The sequence below is a fragment of the Camarhynchus parvulus genome, chromosome 1 (assembly GCF_901933205.1).
Source record: "Camarhynchus parvulus chromosome 1, STF_HiC, whole genome shotgun sequence".
NCBI lineage: Eukaryota > Metazoa > Chordata > Aves > Passeriformes > Thraupidae > Camarhynchus > Camarhynchus parvulus.
In genome coordinates, this window is record NC_044571.1 from 9,200,265 (window position 1) to 9,219,968 (window position 19,704).

The following is a 19,704-nucleotide window of genomic DNA, read 5'->3' on the forward strand; positions in this document are numbered from 1 at the left end:
CTGATAAAAATTGAGCCTGAATTTTAAAACAATAGAATTGCCTACCCACATACAAAATTATAACTGTATTTTATATCATCAAAAAAATTAATTCATGAAACTGATTAAGTCTATAGAACAATGGAAATTAAAAGACCACTTAAATATACAAAGTTAATGCTCACTGTAGTTGTAAAATTCATATTTTGAAACATTAGAGGCATCTTAAAAATTTTTATTTAGCATATTGAAAAACAAATGTTACAAAAAATTTTCTATAAACATAGGCAAAAATGCTTAAATAGGATAATTTAATGTAAACCAAACCCCTTTAAAATATACAATACTGTAATCAGAGGTTATTTACATCCAGTGAAGAGAGAACAACCTTCACTTATGTTAATATTATCTAAGCAAATCATTAATTTCCATAATTTCTTAAAACAGTGCCACCTTTAAGTTAGTTTAGTAGCTAAATCATTTCAGTCCCAATACAAGGTGAAATTCAATGTTACATTCAGAAGTGGGAAAGGCAGTATCCTGACTATTCATGTCATCAGCCAAGACAGCACTGCATTCAGAGCTGCAAAACCTTAGAGATACAACTATAAATTTATATTTATTGCATGACAATGCAATTACAGGATAGGTAAAACAAAAAGAAAAAAAAAGCTGTAAAAAACCCCAGTACAAATAAAATTTTATTTTTCAATCAGGTTAGAAAAGCCAACCACAAAACTAAGCTATTTTCCCACATTTCACAAAACAGAACAAACAATTTGTAAGTTGACACTATTCCAACATGGAGAAAACTGTTCATGTTTTAGAGGAAATGCATTTGCACAACTGTCCCACACAGGTGTTGTTTAAATATTAAATTTATTCACCAAGACATAAATTTATAGCCCACAATGTCTTTCATACTCATGTACTCATGGAAAAGGCATTGTCCAATTAATGCAACTCACAGATCACTAAGTTTTTGGTTGTGACTTTTTTTGGAATGGCAAGCATCAATTTGGGATTGCACATAAAAGTATCTACAGGACACAGTAACAGGATAAAGTAACACTCAACTTAGGAGCCACAAACAAACCCTTCAAAAGTGGCAGTGGAATACAGAGCAAAGAAAACACAGAAAGAAGGGAAGATCCAGCTCATCTCTAAGCTACTAAAGCAGACTGCCCATGTTCAGGGATGATGACAGCTGCTAAACAACCTAATGCAGCATGGGTGATGTCCATGCATTTCCTACAGGGAAGTCCTATATCCTGACAAGGAAGTTACTGCTAAAACTCCTATCTGTGCTGGCAGGCACAGGAGGTGCCAATATGGCACAGACACTGAAGTACCAGCTCTTCCTGAGGTGGTTCCTGCATGCTGGGATGAGGCACTTTGTTCTGCTGAATCTGCCTAAAGCAGTTTATTTATTAACTCTTCCTCGGTTTGAAAGGAGCTTTAACTTCCACAAGTGGCAATTCAGGATTCACAAGAGCTAAAACCACTTCAAAAGAAAAGGTCTGACAGTCCACAAACAAAACCCAGGCAATTTTTACTACAAGTGTCCAAAATATACTGTATTATCTACTCATCTTAATATATGTATTATATATAATGAATATAAATACAAATTATAGTTTTGACAATGGAGTCAGGAGTTTGGCCAGGAGTTCATCTCTAATTCAACTTGCCTTAGCAGCTGAAGATCCCCAGCAGGTAACAAAGGCAACCTACTCTTTGCCAAAAATGACAACTCCTGACTGCAGTTGTCAACAGGTTAGATCATATTCTTATCAAAGTGAACATTTACACACCCATCTATAACCATCCATTTCCTCCTAGTCTCCTTCACAAAAATCCTTTGATAACAGTTGGGCCAAGCCCCCATGAGGGGGACCATTTAGAGCAATTTCAAACAGATGGCACTGACATTTCATCTGGGGTGTTTGAAACAAGACAGTTTGGGTTTCTGCTGTAAAAAAAAGCCAACATAACATAATTTAGGGCTCAACACGTTTCAGTTGGTGTTAATTGATTAGTAGAACACAGAAGAGTACTAAGCTAATGCCAAGCTACTTGGTGTGGGAAGAAAGAAAACTGAAACTTACTACTAAAAAATTAAACTGAGCAATTAACTTTTAAATCAACCTGTAAAAGAAGAATCACCACACTAGAATTTGTACCACCTACACCAAGTGGACGAAATTCTGTACAAGCCTGTATGTAACTTGCATCCATCTCTTCAGCCTCAAAAAGTCACTCCACACTAATGCTTGGGGTTCTGCCTGCATGTTCTTAGAATTCCTTGATGGAATGGATAAGCAATAAATTTATTTGTTGTTGAAAAAAGATATTTATATTCTCTGCAAAGAATTTACATAGGCACCAGTACAAGGTGTACACAAGGTACATGTCAGTAGGCAAGGGAGCATCAGAACTTGAGGAAAGGGTTTATAGCTGGCAAAACCTTGAGGAAGGTTTTCATATTTGGGGAAAAAAGGAAGTCACAGATACTGAATTTCTTTCCTTTTTCTCCCTTTAAAAAGGAAAGTAATGCCTTTGGGTGTATGTGCTTGTAGATTATATCCTGGTCCCAGTGAAAATCACAGTAGGAAGTCCATGATCAGGATTTTATCCACTCTTGAGTACTTCACTGTTACTGTTGCATAACTTTCAAGTTCTGAAGTTAACACATGCACACTTCTCACCTCTAGAATACAAAAGTAAAACCAGATAGGAAAACAGGAAAGGCAGAACACAGACAAAAACTTACACCATTAAATTCACCAATTAGTGTCTTGAATTGTCAGCTTCAATATTTACAGAATATTGAGCTGTAATAGCAAAAGCTTTAGAACACACCTCTCCTGCTAGGACTCTGGAATTATTGCTGTTACACCAGCATTCTCTACATGAGATCCTGGTTTGAACACAAAGGCTCCCAGCCTCCTGAGGGCCAGGAGAGGCTGCAGCATGTAACAAAAATCAAGGTGACAAAAAGGAACTAACCAGACAAGAGGCAATACTGCAAAATCAGTCCCCTCTAGTGTAAATAACGATTAAAATGTTGCTTAAGGATTCCCTATTGCAGGGAATTCTGACAGTCTGCAGTAAGAAAGGGGAGGGAGATCCCACAAATTTTGTGGGGAATGTGGACAGTGTTTGGAATAAAACAAGTGACATCCTTCAAAACAGAGGTACTTTTGAGAAGTATGACAGAGCACCACGTCTGTATCTGCACTACACTATCAATACAGATTCCTTATCTTTTAAGACATTTGATAGGGGGAAAAAATCCCAAACCCAAAGAACAAGTGAACCTAAAAAAGGTGAAATTCATTGTATACAAGTCCATTAAATTACAGAAATGCATAATAAGCCAAGATAAAGTGCTACAAAATGATTAATGATTTTTAAAAGGTCCATGGCATTCTTCTTGTTTTACTTAGTACTGGTGACAATGGGGGTCAGTGCAATGGCACCGGCTGAACTGGAGTTCACAATGTCTTCGTACTGTGGGGGTGGATCTAAATGCTGCTCAGTTTCAATTCTTCTCACACTGATTTCCCCGGTGGCTTCCTCATAGGAAGGAGGAGGATCACAGTTTGAGAGCCTTGTGGATATTGAGTCTGACCGTGCATCCGAATAGCTCAGACCTCCTGGAGAGAGCCCAGTGACTTCGAACATTTCCTCCTGCGGGGAATGAACAATGCTGAGAGGCGGCGGGCGGGGCCCTCGGCCATCGGCGCCATCGCCCAGCGCTCCGGGCGCTCCCCTGTGCGCGGCATACACCGACTGCCTGCGCATTTTCTTTTTGAACAGGCATCTCCAGATGACAAAAACCACAATGAGGATAACAAAAAGGCCAATGATTAATGGAAATGCAAGGTAAAATGAATACCAGCTATGTCCTGTGTTACTTTCTCCCTGGAGTCCGTTTTTGTAGACTTTCCAGAACTCTTTCTAGAAGAGCAAGACACAACATGTCAGAAACTATAACACAGTTCATAAAAAACAAGCAATGTAAGCAAGTTGTTTTAAAGAATGAGGACAAAAACAAAGGCATTTCAAATATTGATGATTAAAATAAGAACTGGCATGGATAAGCATACAAACTTTCAATTTTTCTTCTTCTGTGCTTAGTGATACAAAAGGGATTTGGTTTTGTAAACAAACTCCTCACCACTTTTAATTCTTATATCTGCACTCCATGTTTACAAACATGCAGCAGAGACAGGACTAAGCAATAATGCACTTGGAAAAGAAAAAAACCAAACCACAAAACAAACTAGGAAAAACATATCTCAAAAGCCCCTGCCTAAGCAGCATGCACATCAGCCTCGGGTGGATCAGAATCTGTCAGCACCACTCAAGGCACAAGTTAAGGGTTTGTTTGTTTTAAAATTGAAATAATACACTAGTACAATTTGACATAGAAACACTAGCTCACAGTGACAGACCATTCCGGCTAAGCACAACTATGCTGCACTGTCTTATCATAATTTACACATGCCCCACCCTCTGGCTCATACAGCAATCACTGTCAGCTTAGTTTGGGTTGATCCAGATCCTCTGTTTACAGTTAAAAATAGCCCCATAACTGTGAGACTATTACACAGGCTATTATATTCTACAAACCTTGACAACAGAGCTACAGATAAATGGAACATAAAGTGAAAATATGAACAAGCAAAAACAAAGATCAAGGGTGACACCAATACTTGAGAGTCCTCTTTGCTATATTAATATAAGCAAATGGGAGCACAAATATTGTGTTACCATCACATTTCTTCTGCAGTGAATACTGTGAAGAAACTGCACAAAAGAAATGCATACCCTGCCTCAAAAGAGTAGCCATCCTCACCTGTAATGTCTCTCCTACTATGAAACGCTTCCACTGAGTTTTATAATCATAATTTAGAATGTTTTAGTATATTGTAGTCTAATTAAAAACCCAAACCCCAAAAACCTATAATTAATGACACCCCCCCAGTCCATGCCAGAATCTCTGAACTCTAGTTTTCTTTAAAAATGCACAGACTTGACCCTCTCATCCTCCTGCCAGCATCACATTAATTTTAAATGACAGCACACATTTCATCCAACTATTTATAAAATAGTCACCAGGTAGAATTGAAATTGTAATTGCTCAGTTGCTAGTAAATTATGTATTTAGGTTGCAGACTGATTTTGCGCACAGACAAATCAGATCCATCATTTTTTTTAGCTCAGGCCTGATGCCACATGATGAGCATTAAACAGAAAATGCCACCCCAGAGGCAGCCTGAGTCCAGAAGCAGCACAATCCCTCTAGCATAGAGGTCAAGCTTTCCCTGTGCAAAGGGAAAAACCAAAACAATTTCAACTCCTACACCAATCCAGGATCAGGCATTTTCCCTAAATTTTAAGGCTTGTCACCACAAGCAGATTGTCACAATGCCCCTCTTTGATGCGAACCCAGGTCCAAATCATCTGAGCTGTGTCAGGTGACACTGGCCTCAAACAAAGCAAGAAAGACTGGAAAGGTGGACTCTAAATACGTCACTACAAAGGCCCTCCTTGACATGTGTTCCACAGTGAACCCCAAACCAACAGTTCTGAGTTTAGAAAAATGTATTTTGGGGGGAACTAGCACTGAAAAATGCCATCACCTGCACAACTGAAGGCTTCTGGGAGCTCTGCATGATAAAACCTGGCAGAACCAAACACCTCACCCTCTCTCCACCAGACCACCAGGCAATTAAGAATACCTATTACTTTTGCATTTGGTGAGAATACAGCTAACCAGATTGCTTAGTGGAATAAATAATAGATTGTTACCTAAAAAAAACCAGGAAAGGATTAATTAGGATTATGAAATCCTGCTGTATGTACTGGGACCAAACTTCCCACATCGCTGTTCTGTGGCCTCAAGGGCGGCAAAGAAATAAAATTGTAAAATGTTTGTTTTAAGACCAAAGATTTACTGAAAGTCATTACATATACAGTGCAAGGATATGTCATTTTAAAGACTCTCTGGAGGAGAAAGGTAGTTTTGATAAAAAAGAAGAAATTACACTTCTCCCCTAACAATCTATTATGTGTTGCAGACTGCAGAGGAAATGCACCTTCTCCACTAGAAGGGTAGCAAATAGTGACTGGTCTTTGAATATTGTTTCCACATTACTTCTAGGTCAGATCTATCTGCTGTAGAAAATGTATCTTCAGAAAGCTGAAGCAGCATCTCTCCTTGGCACTCTGCTACTCAGCAAAGCAGCAGAAAATCTGTTCTGTTCTCCCAGAGTGGCAGGCACTTAGAGCAGAACAGGGTGTGATGCTTTGGGGATGTTTGACTTGGTGATGTGACCAGACAAATGCATAAAGAACTAAAAGAGTGTAAACTGCCTTAAGGATTAAAGTAGCTTAATGTCCTTTTTCATTTACATGCAAGGCAAAGAAAACTCAAGACAGTTTAGACACTCCTCACTCCCTGGACAGAAATTACTTTAGGTCTAACACTATCTTACACAGACAGAGGAATACAGTTCTGCACACAGGTGAAAAACACTAAGAAAGAAACATTTACTTAGTCATTAAAAAAAAAAAAATCTTTAAATGTTCTTAATGGGAAAAGAAAAAAAAAAAAACAACCAAAAAATAACTCCACAAAACCCCACAAGAAATAACCTTGTTAGCATACTAGATCCTGGGTTCTCAGCTTGCATTTTTGACAGTCAGCTCTCCAAGAGAAGCACAAAGCCTTTTAGCCCTAGACTACCACAACTGACGGGAACTGCAGGAAATGCATCCTTCAGGTCTGAGCTGCACAGCTGCCAAGCTCTCCCTCTGCTCTGCCAGCCCACAGCTACACTGCAGAGTAAAGGGATGGTGCAGGAGGAGGACAAGACATCTGGTCACAGTCAAATCCTGCCTAACAAAGCCACAGACAACTTAGATGAGCTTACACAGTGTGAGGATTTGTACAAACTGCTGTTTGTAAAACAACTACTGTTGAGAAAGACCAAGAGGGGGAATACTGAAAATTTACAAAGTATCTGAAAAATTCATACCGAAAGTTAAAGAGTAAGTTATAAGCTGGAAAACTCCCAGAACAAACATCCCTCCCATAATTGCTGGTCTCTTTAACTAACAACAGAAAGGACTTTCTGCTTGACAAAATTACTAACTTGTGATTAATGAAAAGGGCACTTCAGTAATCATTTATCCCTGAGTGCTCTACAACTGGGAATACCAGGTGGAAAAGCCTTATAAGGCTGAAAAACTGAAGCAGGCCACAGAATCAGATAACTGCAATGGAAAATACTTAGAAAACATCTAACATATATTCCTGCCAAGAACTATTTTTCTGAATGTACCTTAGTGCTTTGGCAAATCCAGTTTGAAATAATGAAAAGGAATTCTCAAAGGCATCCCAAAGACAGTTACAGCAAAATTTTCCAGAATTCTGTTTCCCTTTCATTTGTAATACTCAGAACAGAGGCAGTATCAGTTAGCTGGATCTGAATTCTGAATCAAATAAGGGATTCACAAGGAAGTCAAGACTCACACTCTCTTGAGAATTTCAGGGGAGGCTTTTACTACAGCTGGCACCATTGTCATCCTCAAGTGATTCTTAGTCAATTGCCTGACTTGTTTTTAAGGTGGACTGATAACAAGCCACTCAGAAGACTGCTTGGTATTCCCCAGGCAGAAGGAGAGAACAGAGAAGTGAGGTGAAGTGAGTGCACCTGCTACACTCTTCCCTTCTGGTCTGCCCCCAGTTTCAAGTAGCACGAAAAGATTCACATCTTCTGGTATGAGAATTTATCCAGCATCCATAATTACACACAGAGCAACACTGGAAGTCCTACTTGATCATATAATTTTAGATCTGGTGTTGACAAGTTCTGAGTTGCTTACTAAGATTTTTAGCAGTAGTGCGTTTGTTTTGAATAAAACACCAAAGAGAACTTGGCAATTTTTGCAATATTTAAAATTCACGGGAAATTTGCAACAGGAATAAAAATCTGTGGTTTCCAGCTTTTAAAATCTTCATGCAGTTTAATTTAAAAAAAATGAGTTAATAGAAATTAATATCAGTGCTACAATCACACTCAGATACTTAGCACAGTAACCTTTGAATAAATCTTTCAGCCTCCCAACAACCTCTGACACCTGACCAGTGACCACATGCAGCACTGCCTGCAGGCTATAAGCACCACAATAAACAGCTTTACAAGGTCACACCTAGGCCTCACCTTATCTGTTAACTTCTGACAGTAATCATTAGAGACTGCTGAAAGAGTTCAAACACAGGCAGGCTACTGTGCTGCTGCTGGGAGATACTCTCCCAGATTTCACATATTTGTACCTTAAGAACTTCCATTAGCCAAAGTTGATTCCTTTCAGTTAATGGTTCCAGACTGATTTAACTTCCCTTCATTTACATCACTGTTCTCTGAACCTGTACAAGCTTTTATGATCTAAGACATCCTGTGGCAAGGCACTCCACAGCTCCATTAGCTGTGGTGAGGAGAGACTCCTATTTGCTTTGAACCTGCACCTTTCCAGTTTCCTTTGAGGCCCTCTCAGCTCTGCTATCAGAAGGACGGCAAGTGACTGACCTCAGCTCAGCCTTCATCTCACAGACATCTTCACATATCCCCTGATTCAATTATTTTATCATCTGTTGATGTTATACAAGTCTTTCCATATCTTTGATCAATTGTCGCACTTCTCTGGTCCTTCCTCACCTACTAATTTACTTTTAAAGAGACAGGGAGATGAGAGTTGTGCACACTCAAGATGTGGATAAGGTCTTTATTTTGATCCCTGTTCCTTTATTTCAGATTATTAGAACTCGGGGTTCTTTGTTTTGGTTTTGTTTAACTGCTCAGCATTAAACTGAAGTCTTCATAGATTGAAATCCAGATCTCGTTCCCAAATTCTTTTCAGAGCCAATCATAATGAATGTCCCCAATTCCTTCACGTGCATTATATTTGTCAACAAATAATTTCATATTCTATTTTACCCACAAAGTCCTGCAAATTCTTCCCTGTTGCCTCTAGCCTAACATTATAGTTTTATCGTTATAGCTAACTTTATAGTTTCAAATAGTAATTTGGAATCTGTCAAAATCCTGTCTTGAAAATACTGAATGGCATGTATGCACACTTGACATACACAATGCTAATTAAAAACTCATGCACCAAAAATAACTTGAGGGAACTGCTTGATATTCTTTTAATATTACAAATCTGCACGTTGTAGACCTTCCCAGAAGACTGCAGAAAAACAAAGAAGCAAGTGGACAAGATAAAAAATACAGTGATTAGACAAAAAGTTATAAGATAAATAAGCTACAGCCCCTATTTGAATTTCAGTCTGTCTATACTATGAAAGCTTTGATCCTGTGTTTCTCTGCATACACTAGATCATGTTCTCAGTCTGCTGCAGCCATTCCCTTCCCCTGGGACACAGATGTTAAGTATTACTAAGTGGCTGTGTGGATGGATACTGCTGGGGGACAATGCACTAAATAAAGCCCAGTGAGGCTGGTCAGGCACCACTGCACATTAGCAGAGCCTGACCCATTAGCAACTCCCCACAGCAGAAGAGAGCAGCCAGGAAAAAAGGATACAGTAGTGGAAATGGATAAAAGGTCAGGATCTTATTGAAAGCTCCTTCAACACTTGTGGCAGAAAAGAAATGTAATTATTTCTATTTAACTACTTCCCAAATACCTCTGCAAGGGAAATGCTAATTACCATAGCATAAAATGTTCCTAAATGGGAGAAAGAAGCTGAGAGACAACATGTTTAGGTTATGTTTTCTCTAGTGAGTGGAACAAAAAGCAGCAGTGATATTGTGTTAGAATTTTATACAGGTTGTCTCATTGTACACATTATTTTTAATTACACAATGAGCTATCATTAGGAATAGTCATGCCAAGTCCAGTTTGGGAGGTAAAAACACGTGTATGCAGGCACTTCAGAGCTTCAGAAAGAAGCACCTTTGAAGGGAAACCACATGTCCTACAACTTCATTTTAATATATCAGAAAACTCTCATGCCAGCCTTATCCATTTCCCCAGCTATGTGTGAGATAACACCAACACCACCAAAAAGATGCCAAGAACTTAAAATGTCCAGTATGCCTTAATACACTGTTACTTTTTTGATGCAGAGCTCAGCCATTGAAGAGTAGAATGTGTCACCTGTGAAAATTTCAGGAGAAATCTGCAAGGTTCACTGTGTCACTCTGGCCACTAAATCACTGGCCTTGCCAGTACAATTTCCCTGTGCAAAAACCAAATCTAATACAATGCTGGAAAACATACAAGCCCTCAGCACACCCAAAGCTTTAGTGTAAATACACCCCACCCATCTTTACATACACAGCAAAACATACCGTTTTTTCCTCATTTTCAAATGCTTCTCTTGCTTCCTCATAGCTACAGATTTCTTCTCTGCATTCATGTTCTATGTCACCTTGCTTTATTTCTTCCAGAAACGTGTTGGCTCTTGGGTATCTTTTCAACACAGAGTTGGCTTTGTCCTCTGTTAAGAACACTGAATAAGAAGAGGAGAGTCAACAAAGGTCACTTCTAAAACAGACACCCAAAACCTCATGCTAGAATTCCTCCAAAAACATGCCTTTGAGAAAAAGTTTTTCAAAGCCTTCCCCTTTATTTGATATGATAAAAGGCCTTTCCTAGTTTTGCTCACTGTGGTAAGTAGCTGGGCCTACAATTTCAGCAGTTATTGCTAAAATATCATAAATGCACAGCCCTCAATTCAGCATCACAACCATGGGTGGTGAAACAAGACTGAAGCTGGTGCCCAGGAAGAGTCCTTAGAAGACACAGACACATGCTCAGCTCAAGCTGACAGTGAACAAACAAATCCTGCTTGTCAACATCCAAAATGATGTTTGCTACTGCCTGGGGGCATCACAGCCAGAATGCTCTGGAGGTTTTGATATAAATATTTATGACTATTACCCAGAGTCACAAACACCAGACAGCTGCATTTATCAATGTTTAAGTCTATAAGTTTTCTTAAGCAACTTTGAAGCAGACTTGCTCCCTTCTACTCCAGAACTCTCAACCATTAAATGGGAACTCTTCTGAGGGTGTGGGGGGGAGGTAGCCTCTTTCTATTTTTTTGAATCATACAGAAAACTTCACCTTATTTGATGAATCAAACGAAAGAATCCTAAAAGGCAACCCATGTTCTGACACAGGTATTATTTATTTGCTTCCTTTAGTGCGCTGTCCAAGGAGGAAAGCTGGAAGCAATCTCTTTTCTTCTGATGTTCCAGCTTTCCATCAAACTCTCTGACCCAATGATTTTTACATATGCAGTAACTGGGAACACTTTGGAATCCATCAGCCTGAATTACCCAGGAGGTAAATCTGCAGTGCATGATGCAGGAATTCTCCAGGTATTTCAGGTTAGGAAGCAGGAACATCAGGTCAGTGCTACATCGTTCTTGGGCTCTGAGTGCCAGCAAGAGGGGATAATGATTCAATGCACTGCCACACTAATGCATTTGTAGCACTTTCTTGGCTACACAATCATTTGTGCATTGCTTCATTTGCAGTTAGTCTGAAGGGTTCTTTTTTCCCTTAATCATCTGATTTTTAATGTTATAAAAGGAGGGCAGCAAGGAAACTGTTTTTGCTTTAGAAACATGTGGTGGTATTTGCCAGCACTGATTAGCATAATTAGGCATAACTAATCTCAACTTGTTTAATATCTGTGGTATACTACTGTAATGGATCTCCATGGCCAGGCTACAGGGGGTGGCTTCTGTGAGAAGCTGCTAGAGAATTACCCTGTGCCAGCGGAGAAGGAAGGGAGGAGGTGCTCCAGGTGCCAGAGCTGAGATTCCCCCGTAGCCCATGGTGCAGACCATGGTGGAGGGGGGTGACAGAGCAGCTCTGGGGGCACCTGGCATCCAGCCAGGGTCACTCAGTCACAACTTGCTTACAAATCATTTGACAGGGATCTTCCTTTTGCAAAGGATTACATGAAGATGTGAAGATTGAATTCCAAAACAGCACTGACTCCTATGCTTGCAGCTGAATACATTACATACATGCATATATCACACAAATTACCCTGCTCATGAGGATGCTACAGCTACAATGCATCCAGCCCTGCAACTGCACCCACTGCAAATTTGGTTTCTTTCACCACCACAGGTGAGGACACAGACATCTTGTGCAAGTTCATTGACTAAGTAACACCGAAACCAATATTCAGAAATCTCTTCAAAAAGGAAAGAATAAGAGATGGCTTTTTTCCACTTTCCACACAATTCCCATCACTTCCCTCTGGCCTGAATTATTTGGTTTCTTTCAGCCCCATGCCTCAGTGATCACCTCAAGGTGATGAGCTGAACAATTCATCCATATGAGGAATGCAGCACACAGCCATGCCTGGGGATGGACTGCAAGTGCTTTTCCTACTTCCCCCAACTCCTTGTGGGCATTCCTGAAGGGAACAAGTGTCAGGCCAGACTCTCCTAAGAGTGTCCATGTGTAGAGGCACTGAAGAGTAGATAATGCACTATAAATTAAGTTTCCCTTCCTCCAGCAGATAAAACATAGGGAATTTCATTTCATGGCTGGAATCCATCCACAAAAAGAGCAATGAGAGAAGTGATGACAGCTTTGTATTGGATGCAGAAGGAAAAGAAACACAGGAAAATGCAGGTAGCTGAAAATACCCTGATTTACAGATTCTGGCTCTCAGAAACGAGATACAAATAATTGTTTCTGCATGCGCTTTCCAATTTCCAAAGAGAATAAAGGTTTAAAATCTGGTATATTAAGAAATATTACATTTGATATATATTGATTTGAGTTTTTTGGTAATACTTAAGTTTTCCAAAAGGAAATAATCAGACATTTCTGAAATGCATTGATGAAGAACAGCAAAATGTTAATTCAGTTCAAGAATGGACAATATATGACTATCTAAACCTCCAAAGTTTTTATTTAACAACTCGTATTCAGAATACTTCTCTCACAATATAGTATACAAAATGTACATATCACAGAGACAAAAAAGCCTGCTGAGGAAAATGAACTGCATCTCATCTTAATTATGAATGTATCTGATAAATAAAAATCTCTGGCTAGTCTACACCTGGAGTGCCTTTTGACCCTGCAAGGGTGGAAATAAAAATGAAGTATATTAACTTGTTTGTTTGGATGTGAAATTTTTAATGCTTTGCATAATCCTAGTGACTTTAAATCCTGTTGAGAAGTCAATACAAATGTATCAAGAAAATAAAACCATTGCAATTGAAATACAGGGATTTAATGAGAATCAGGCACTGCCTGATGAATCTCATAAAAAAAGATAATGGAACTGTATTGCAGAACCCACCCTGGCTTCTTAGTATTCCAGGACCATAACCATGTAGATACTCAGCTATAGTAGGATAAGAGTGTGCAAAAAGCCCACTTGGGCTGGATGCCCACCTAGCTAAGCCACAGCATGGCTGAATTCACTGCAGCTGTTACTGTGGAGCTCAACACAATCAGGGAAGAGTTGCATGTGTAAGAATAAAGAAATGAAGCAAGATAAGTCACTTTTTCACTTTGTTAAGGAGATTAACTAGCAAATAAAAGATAAAAGAGAAGTCAAAATCATTATTTTGGCATTATATATATAAAAGACACAAATCATCCAGTGTCTCTTCTACTTCCCATATTTTTGTAGGATATAGATGAAGTTATACAACTACCAAATTTAATGCATTTGAATACATCATTTCTTCAGACATGCTTGTGCTCTGTATGTAACTGTAATAAGTGGCTTTTACCAAGTTTTTATGTATCAGAAAGCTTCCAGAGACTTAGTTTCACTTATTTATATTGAAGAGAACAATACAGTCAGATCAATTTATTACACACCCTCTGGAAAGCCTGCCTGCTATCCTAGTAGTGGATGGATACTCTACCAAGGTGAAATTCAATCAGAACCGGAGCCAGGCACAGACACAAGAGGATAAATATTTTGCAGCCTGCCAGCTGAAGCTGCCACAGGGAAAGGAAAAAAGCTTTAGGTCTGTAGGGACAGAGGGAATAGGGAGCAGCAGCATGGGAACCAAGCATTCTGAGACACTGAAGTGCTGCCGAAGCAAAGCCCGGGGCAGCCTGGACACCAATACCAGCTCTACTGAGACCAGTGCTGAGCTTCCTTTTTTGACTCCTTACCCACCTAAGCAGACTAAAATCACCACCAAATAGTAAACCCAAACATTTCAGCACTAAATTTGAAGCTGCTGCTGCTATTACATCTTTCTGTAGGTCATCTTAACAAATCCATTTGGTTTGAATTTGTGCTTTTAGTTACAAAGTTTAAAAAGTGACTTCTGCTCTGAGAATCAGGAGTTACAGAAACAAGCTTAAAACCAGTTAAATCTAAAGTACTCAGGGCTGGAAATTCAGGTCTGTGGTCTTCAATCTGCAACCAGCTTTCAAAGGGCAACAATATGACTGTGATGATTTTTATGGTCTGCAAATAACATCTCTGTCAGAACAGTTGCATGACTCCAGCTCAATGTGGGCAAAGTTCTGCATCATCTGTAACATCAAAGCCAGTTCAATGCCAGAGGGCATCTATTGTGCAGAGACTGGGATTATGAGCAGAAGACAGTGCTGGGGCGTGTTACTGTCTACTTAACAGGAAATAATGGAGAATGTACACTCATCGGTAGGTTAAACTTACCACTATCCATGGTGATTGCTGTCAAGGCCGGGAACTTGCAAATATCAAGTCTATAAACAAAAGAGCAAATATCCTGATGAGTTTGCAAATTACAATCAACTCGGACAAGTTTCTCTTGATTCCCAAATACTGGTATGAATACATCAGAATTCGAAACTCCATGATGAAAATGAACCCCTCTTTTGAGTTGTACCAGTACTGCATGCAGGCTGATTTCAGTAGTATAGGAACTCTATCCAAGGAAAAGATAACCTGTGAAATGGTGAATGCTTTAACAGTTTTCAAGGCTTTTCAAATTCAGAATATCAAAAATGTTAATATGAAATAAGAGGGTGTGTATAATTTCAAACAAAATGCATCCTGTTTTGCCTAACTGAACTTTAAAGGCATTACATTTTCCAGTGTAATTACTTATACCTTAACTAAGACTTAAATTCACTCTGCAGAGATCATCAAGTCAACTCATTATCTTTAGTCTATAGATCAGATTTTTGAAATCAGAGTGAACATATGGAAATTCATTCAGAGTCGGGTACTGATTAAAGCAGGATGCCTGCATAAAGTTCAAGGGCAGAACAAGACTATGATTTGGCAAAGGAACTTGCACTACACCAGAGGATCCCAACCTGCCCTACAAGAACTTACACGTACTTTGTGCCTCATCTTGGAAAGAGAACAGACAGGAGATGCTCTCAGTTGACAAAGTGCCTGAAGCTCATTGCACCCAGCAGGCAGAGAGCCAATAAGAACTGCATCTGGAGGAAGCAAGAGTAGTGCAGCTCCTTGGACTCTTTTTTGATAAAAGTCAGGGAAATAAAGCTTTCAGCAAAGTAAGAGAAAGGTGCAACCGCCTAACCAAGTTAGAACAACACCACGAGGTTAAAGGGTTTATTATTAATAAATTACCTACTCCTAAGGGTTAGCACCAGCCTTCAGAGGCCAGGTTACACATCAACATATCACAGCACCCAGATGTTCTCATTTTCCATAAATCCAAACCCTCATAAGCAAACCTTTCTGTAAAAAAGGTTGGCCATGGCTGTTGTAATAAACAAAAAGGGAAAGTTGATGTTCCCAGCCTGGCCTGCCCAACACTGTAACTCCTCATGCAAGAGCAGACTGCGGTACTTGCATGCTGAGCTGAATGGTGCTCCATGAAGACATCCCAGCCTGCTAACAAAACTGTAGGAGTGGCACTACATGATAAGGGATGAAGGAGCAAACTCATTCTAAAGCAAGTTCATCAAACCTCTGTAAAGGCAAATAAATGTGAATAAAGAGCAGACATTAAGGCACTCTGAAATCTCACCACCATAGTTTTTAGCTTGTTGTTGCTAAGTATTGTAGGTTGACAGAAACAGAGGGCTTAATTTATTTTTTTCAGAATGTATATAAAATACCCAGAATTTTTCTCAGCAGACTACTCTATGCCAACACAAATGACCTTTGCTTTTTGCTTCTTGAATAAAAATAAAATTAGTGTCATTTAATGATTAATCACGTAGTCACAACCCAAATAGCTGCGATGAAGAAATTGCTAAACTTATTAAAACAAACAGGTCATGAAAGATTTGGCTAGTGGTCTAACTATTTTCTTCACGTTACGTTATTATTTTCTTCTGCCATTTATTACCCACCAGTTTCAGTCAGCTGGTTTAGCATCAGCCCCCCAGATAAACAAACATCAACAGAGAACAGAAGGAATTCTCCCTTGCTCTGACAAGTGGCAGCAATTAAATTAAACATACATTTCCTATGTGTCCCCTCTTGAATGGGATCATTTTTTTTGCAATAAATTTCAGTTAGTCTTTAACGTTTCACCCTTTTAACAAAACTTGAGTGTGGATTTCTACAACATTCAAAATAAAAAAAACAAAACCAAGACAGAACACAAGCATCCACATCCATGAGTCACAACCCCTCTGATGGCTCTGCCTACTTGGAACTGTGTTGGGAAAAAGGGGACTTTGTGCCTCCCCCCTGCTATGGGATGTTTTCCACCAGGAGCAGTGCAAGTCACTGCCTCTGCCTTGGCATCTGGCACTTGGTACTTGGCATATCATTTTCTCTGGGAATGAAAACCAGAACACTGACTCACAGGTTGGGAAAATATGGAAAACACAGGGAGAAGAAAAAAGAAAACAGTGAAGGTAGAATATCTTTTAATTTATTCAATGAAAATTTTATTAGGGGCTAGTGACTGCAGAACACAAATTATGTTTCACTTTACCTCCTTCATTACAGAAGGAAACAGTATGTCCTTCTACAGGAAATATCAAATACAGCTTTTCAGTCAGTGGCTGTAGTGCAGAAACTTCCCTTCATCAATCCACATTAGATTTTTACAGCAGTTACAAGCATTCAGAGCTCCCTGGCACTAATTCTGCCCATTCTCCGAAAAATGTGTTTTCTCTCTCCTGAATTTTCTCTCAAACTTCTTCATTTCCAAGCTCCCAGAAATCACAACTTTACCCTCTATTAACAGTCCCTTCCCCTAAAGGGAAGGAGTTTAATTACACTTTAGTCCTCTACTCTGACACTCTTGGTTCAAACTGACTAAATAGTTCAAAGGTGGCTTGGAAGAGAGGATTGAAGAAAGACAAGTACAAAACCCTTTTTTACCATCATAAGCCAACTAATAAAGCAGAAGAGGGCTGGTCACACCACAGGAGCATCCTGACTTACTGCTGACTCATTTATTCCTCTGTCCAACTCCTTACTTAGCTTCCTGCTTTTAAATCTTCACAAGTCTTACTGAAACACCAAAATTTGTTGTTTCATGAACCCCTCTTCTATCCATCTTCTATAAGGTTATAGATCACCTTAGATATGTGACAACACAGTGGACAGCTGCACAGCCCTACACCCATGCTGAGTGCCCAATTCTGAGTTAATGGCAGCTGATCCAACAAATACGTGACCTTTCCTGACTGCCTGCTTGTAGAATGCTTAAAAAACAAAACAAAAAACAATGAACCACACACTTCTAGTAGGAATTATAATGACTCAGTGGGAAACACTGAATTCTAGAGCCTGTGAGAGAGCCCAGGAGACACAGCAACACCACCCCTGCTATTTACCAGCAGTGCCCTGCTCAGCAACACGCTGCAGCCTCTTACCAAGGAGAAACATCCTGCATGAAAGAGGAATTAATACTGAAATACCAAACCAAGCTATACATTTATAACCTAAATATTCTTTTTCTCAATTCTGCAAGTACCCAAATCTTGCATACACTATTTATAAGCATAAAGCATAGAATATTTGTATACATAATTCCAAAGGTGGTAATCATTCTAGCAGTGACAATCTCTCAAATTGGGAAGGTAACTAATTTCAGCATTAAAAGCTACAGTCTTAAGAGAGTGTTTCTGCAGGATTTTGTTGCATTTATTAGGATAACCATCTTTGGCTGGCAGGCACACACCTCTCCTGAGTACATTTCCTGACTTCAAGCTTAATGGCAACTTGTGTGCAGCACGTTCCATGAAAGGGCAGAGGATCTGGCTGAGGGCACACAAACTGCCTGCACTGTTCTCCCTCACTGTCATGTGCTCCCAGGATACAGAACATCCAGCACAAAGCCAGTCCTTAAGGGAAGGGAGGAGGAAGAGAAGGGAAAGTAAGGCTAATGTAAAGCAGCTGCAGTATTTTCACCTCACCTAGTTTCTCACCTGCTGTGTTAAAAAGGACTTAAAATACTGCAAGGCCCCCTGCTCCTCTCCCAGCTGGGGAGGGATTTGCATGACAGCATCCAGGTAGGGAAGGGGGAAGTGGCTTTTTTTCCATTCGGCAACAGAACTCTGGCAAGTGGTACTGCTGCTAACTTTAGTTGTGTAATCTGTACAATTCATGAAGCCCAAGAGCTATATAGTTTCTTAAAGTTATCAATATTTAGCTTCTTCTGGTGCTTTTTATGAAAGCAGGTCTATTCCAGGGACACTGTTAACTAAAAGATCAGTAGACATTCAGTCTAAAAATAAACACTCTTGTTCGAGCTCCTCAGTCCCAAACCAGCTGCAATGCAACACCTGGAACACCCTGGGAGAGGTTTGTTTAGAGAAATATTAAAACATTATCAATCTGACTTCCTGTGTAGCTATTTAATTATCTAACAGCCATTTGTACAGAATGTATCATGTGCCTACCTGAAAATCCCACTGGCACCACATCTTTTCCATGCTTGGAAAGAGTACAATTTCATTTACAGTTATCTTCTTCCAAAGAAAGAAGACAACTCTTCTCCCCAGGAAAAGCATACCAAAGAATTTACATTGATTCAGATGCTGGAAAAATAGATTGATTTTTCTCTGAACAGGAATTCCATAGCATATGGGAGAGCCCTTATTTATTAAGTTCTGTTTGCTTGCAAAAGCAAGGTTTTCCAGGGAATTCAGTGGGAATAGAGAGGGAGGGAACACTTTGGAAACTACTCTGTCAGGTGACGACACAAAATACTTATCCCACCTCAGACTACATGGGACAAAGAGTAAAACAGAGATCTGAAAATCTAATACTTCTGCTTTGTATATGCTATTTGATCACAGCATTATAAAACATCATCATTAATTTAAGCACCCAAAACCACAGAGCAGATCACTAAGAGGAACCTGTACTTAGCAGACTGCCACTGCACCCTAAACCCAGTGAAACATCATTACTCACAGAAAGAGCATGCACAGGGCACAACACCACCCTGTGAGCAGAGAGGAGGAATCTCCTCAGGACTGCAGCTGCAGAGACTCAGGCTGAGCTTCTGCCTCATCTTCATTACCCCTTCTTCACTCAGTGCTTTTTCTTCTGTTTAAGCTGTGGCAATATTCTGGCTGGTTACTTTTTGCATAGTTCCAGGGGTTCAAAGGGGAAATTGCTATAAGCTAAGTTATCTCTTCCTTCCCTTCCCTTTAAAAACCAAACAAGATCATTGTCTTGATACATCTTGGCAAGCAGGACACTTGGCAGGAGAAGTAACAAAACTCTTTATAGACAGGGAGAATT

General features: G+C 39.6%; 1 protein-coding gene across 5 annotated transcripts in view; it reads right to left on the bottom strand.

Moving 5' to 3' along the window:
- Nucleotides 1-204: 204 nt before the first annotated feature.
- The window catches only part of PRRG1 (proline rich and Gla domain 1), a 31,060-nt gene continuing 11,560 nt past the window's right edge, over nt 205-19,704 (bottom strand). For 3 of the 5 annotated variants that reach the window (XM_030953405.1, XM_030953414.1, XM_030953439.1), the window contains 3 exons: nt 14,707-14,756; nt 10,370-10,530; nt 205-3,942 (listed from right to left, as the gene is read on the bottom strand). In XM_030953405.1, coding sequence (XP_030809265.1) covers nt 3,421-3,942; nt 10,370-10,530; nt 14,707-14,716 — 693 coding nt within the window. In that variant the 5' untranslated portion in view covers nt 14,717-14,756 and the 3' untranslated portion in view covers nt 205-3,420. Of the gene's footprint in view, nt 3,943-10,369; nt 10,531-14,706; nt 14,757-15,351; nt 15,445-19,704 lie in introns of those variants that run through there. The other 2 variants (XM_030953422.1, XM_030953431.1) reach the window with 2 other exon arrangements.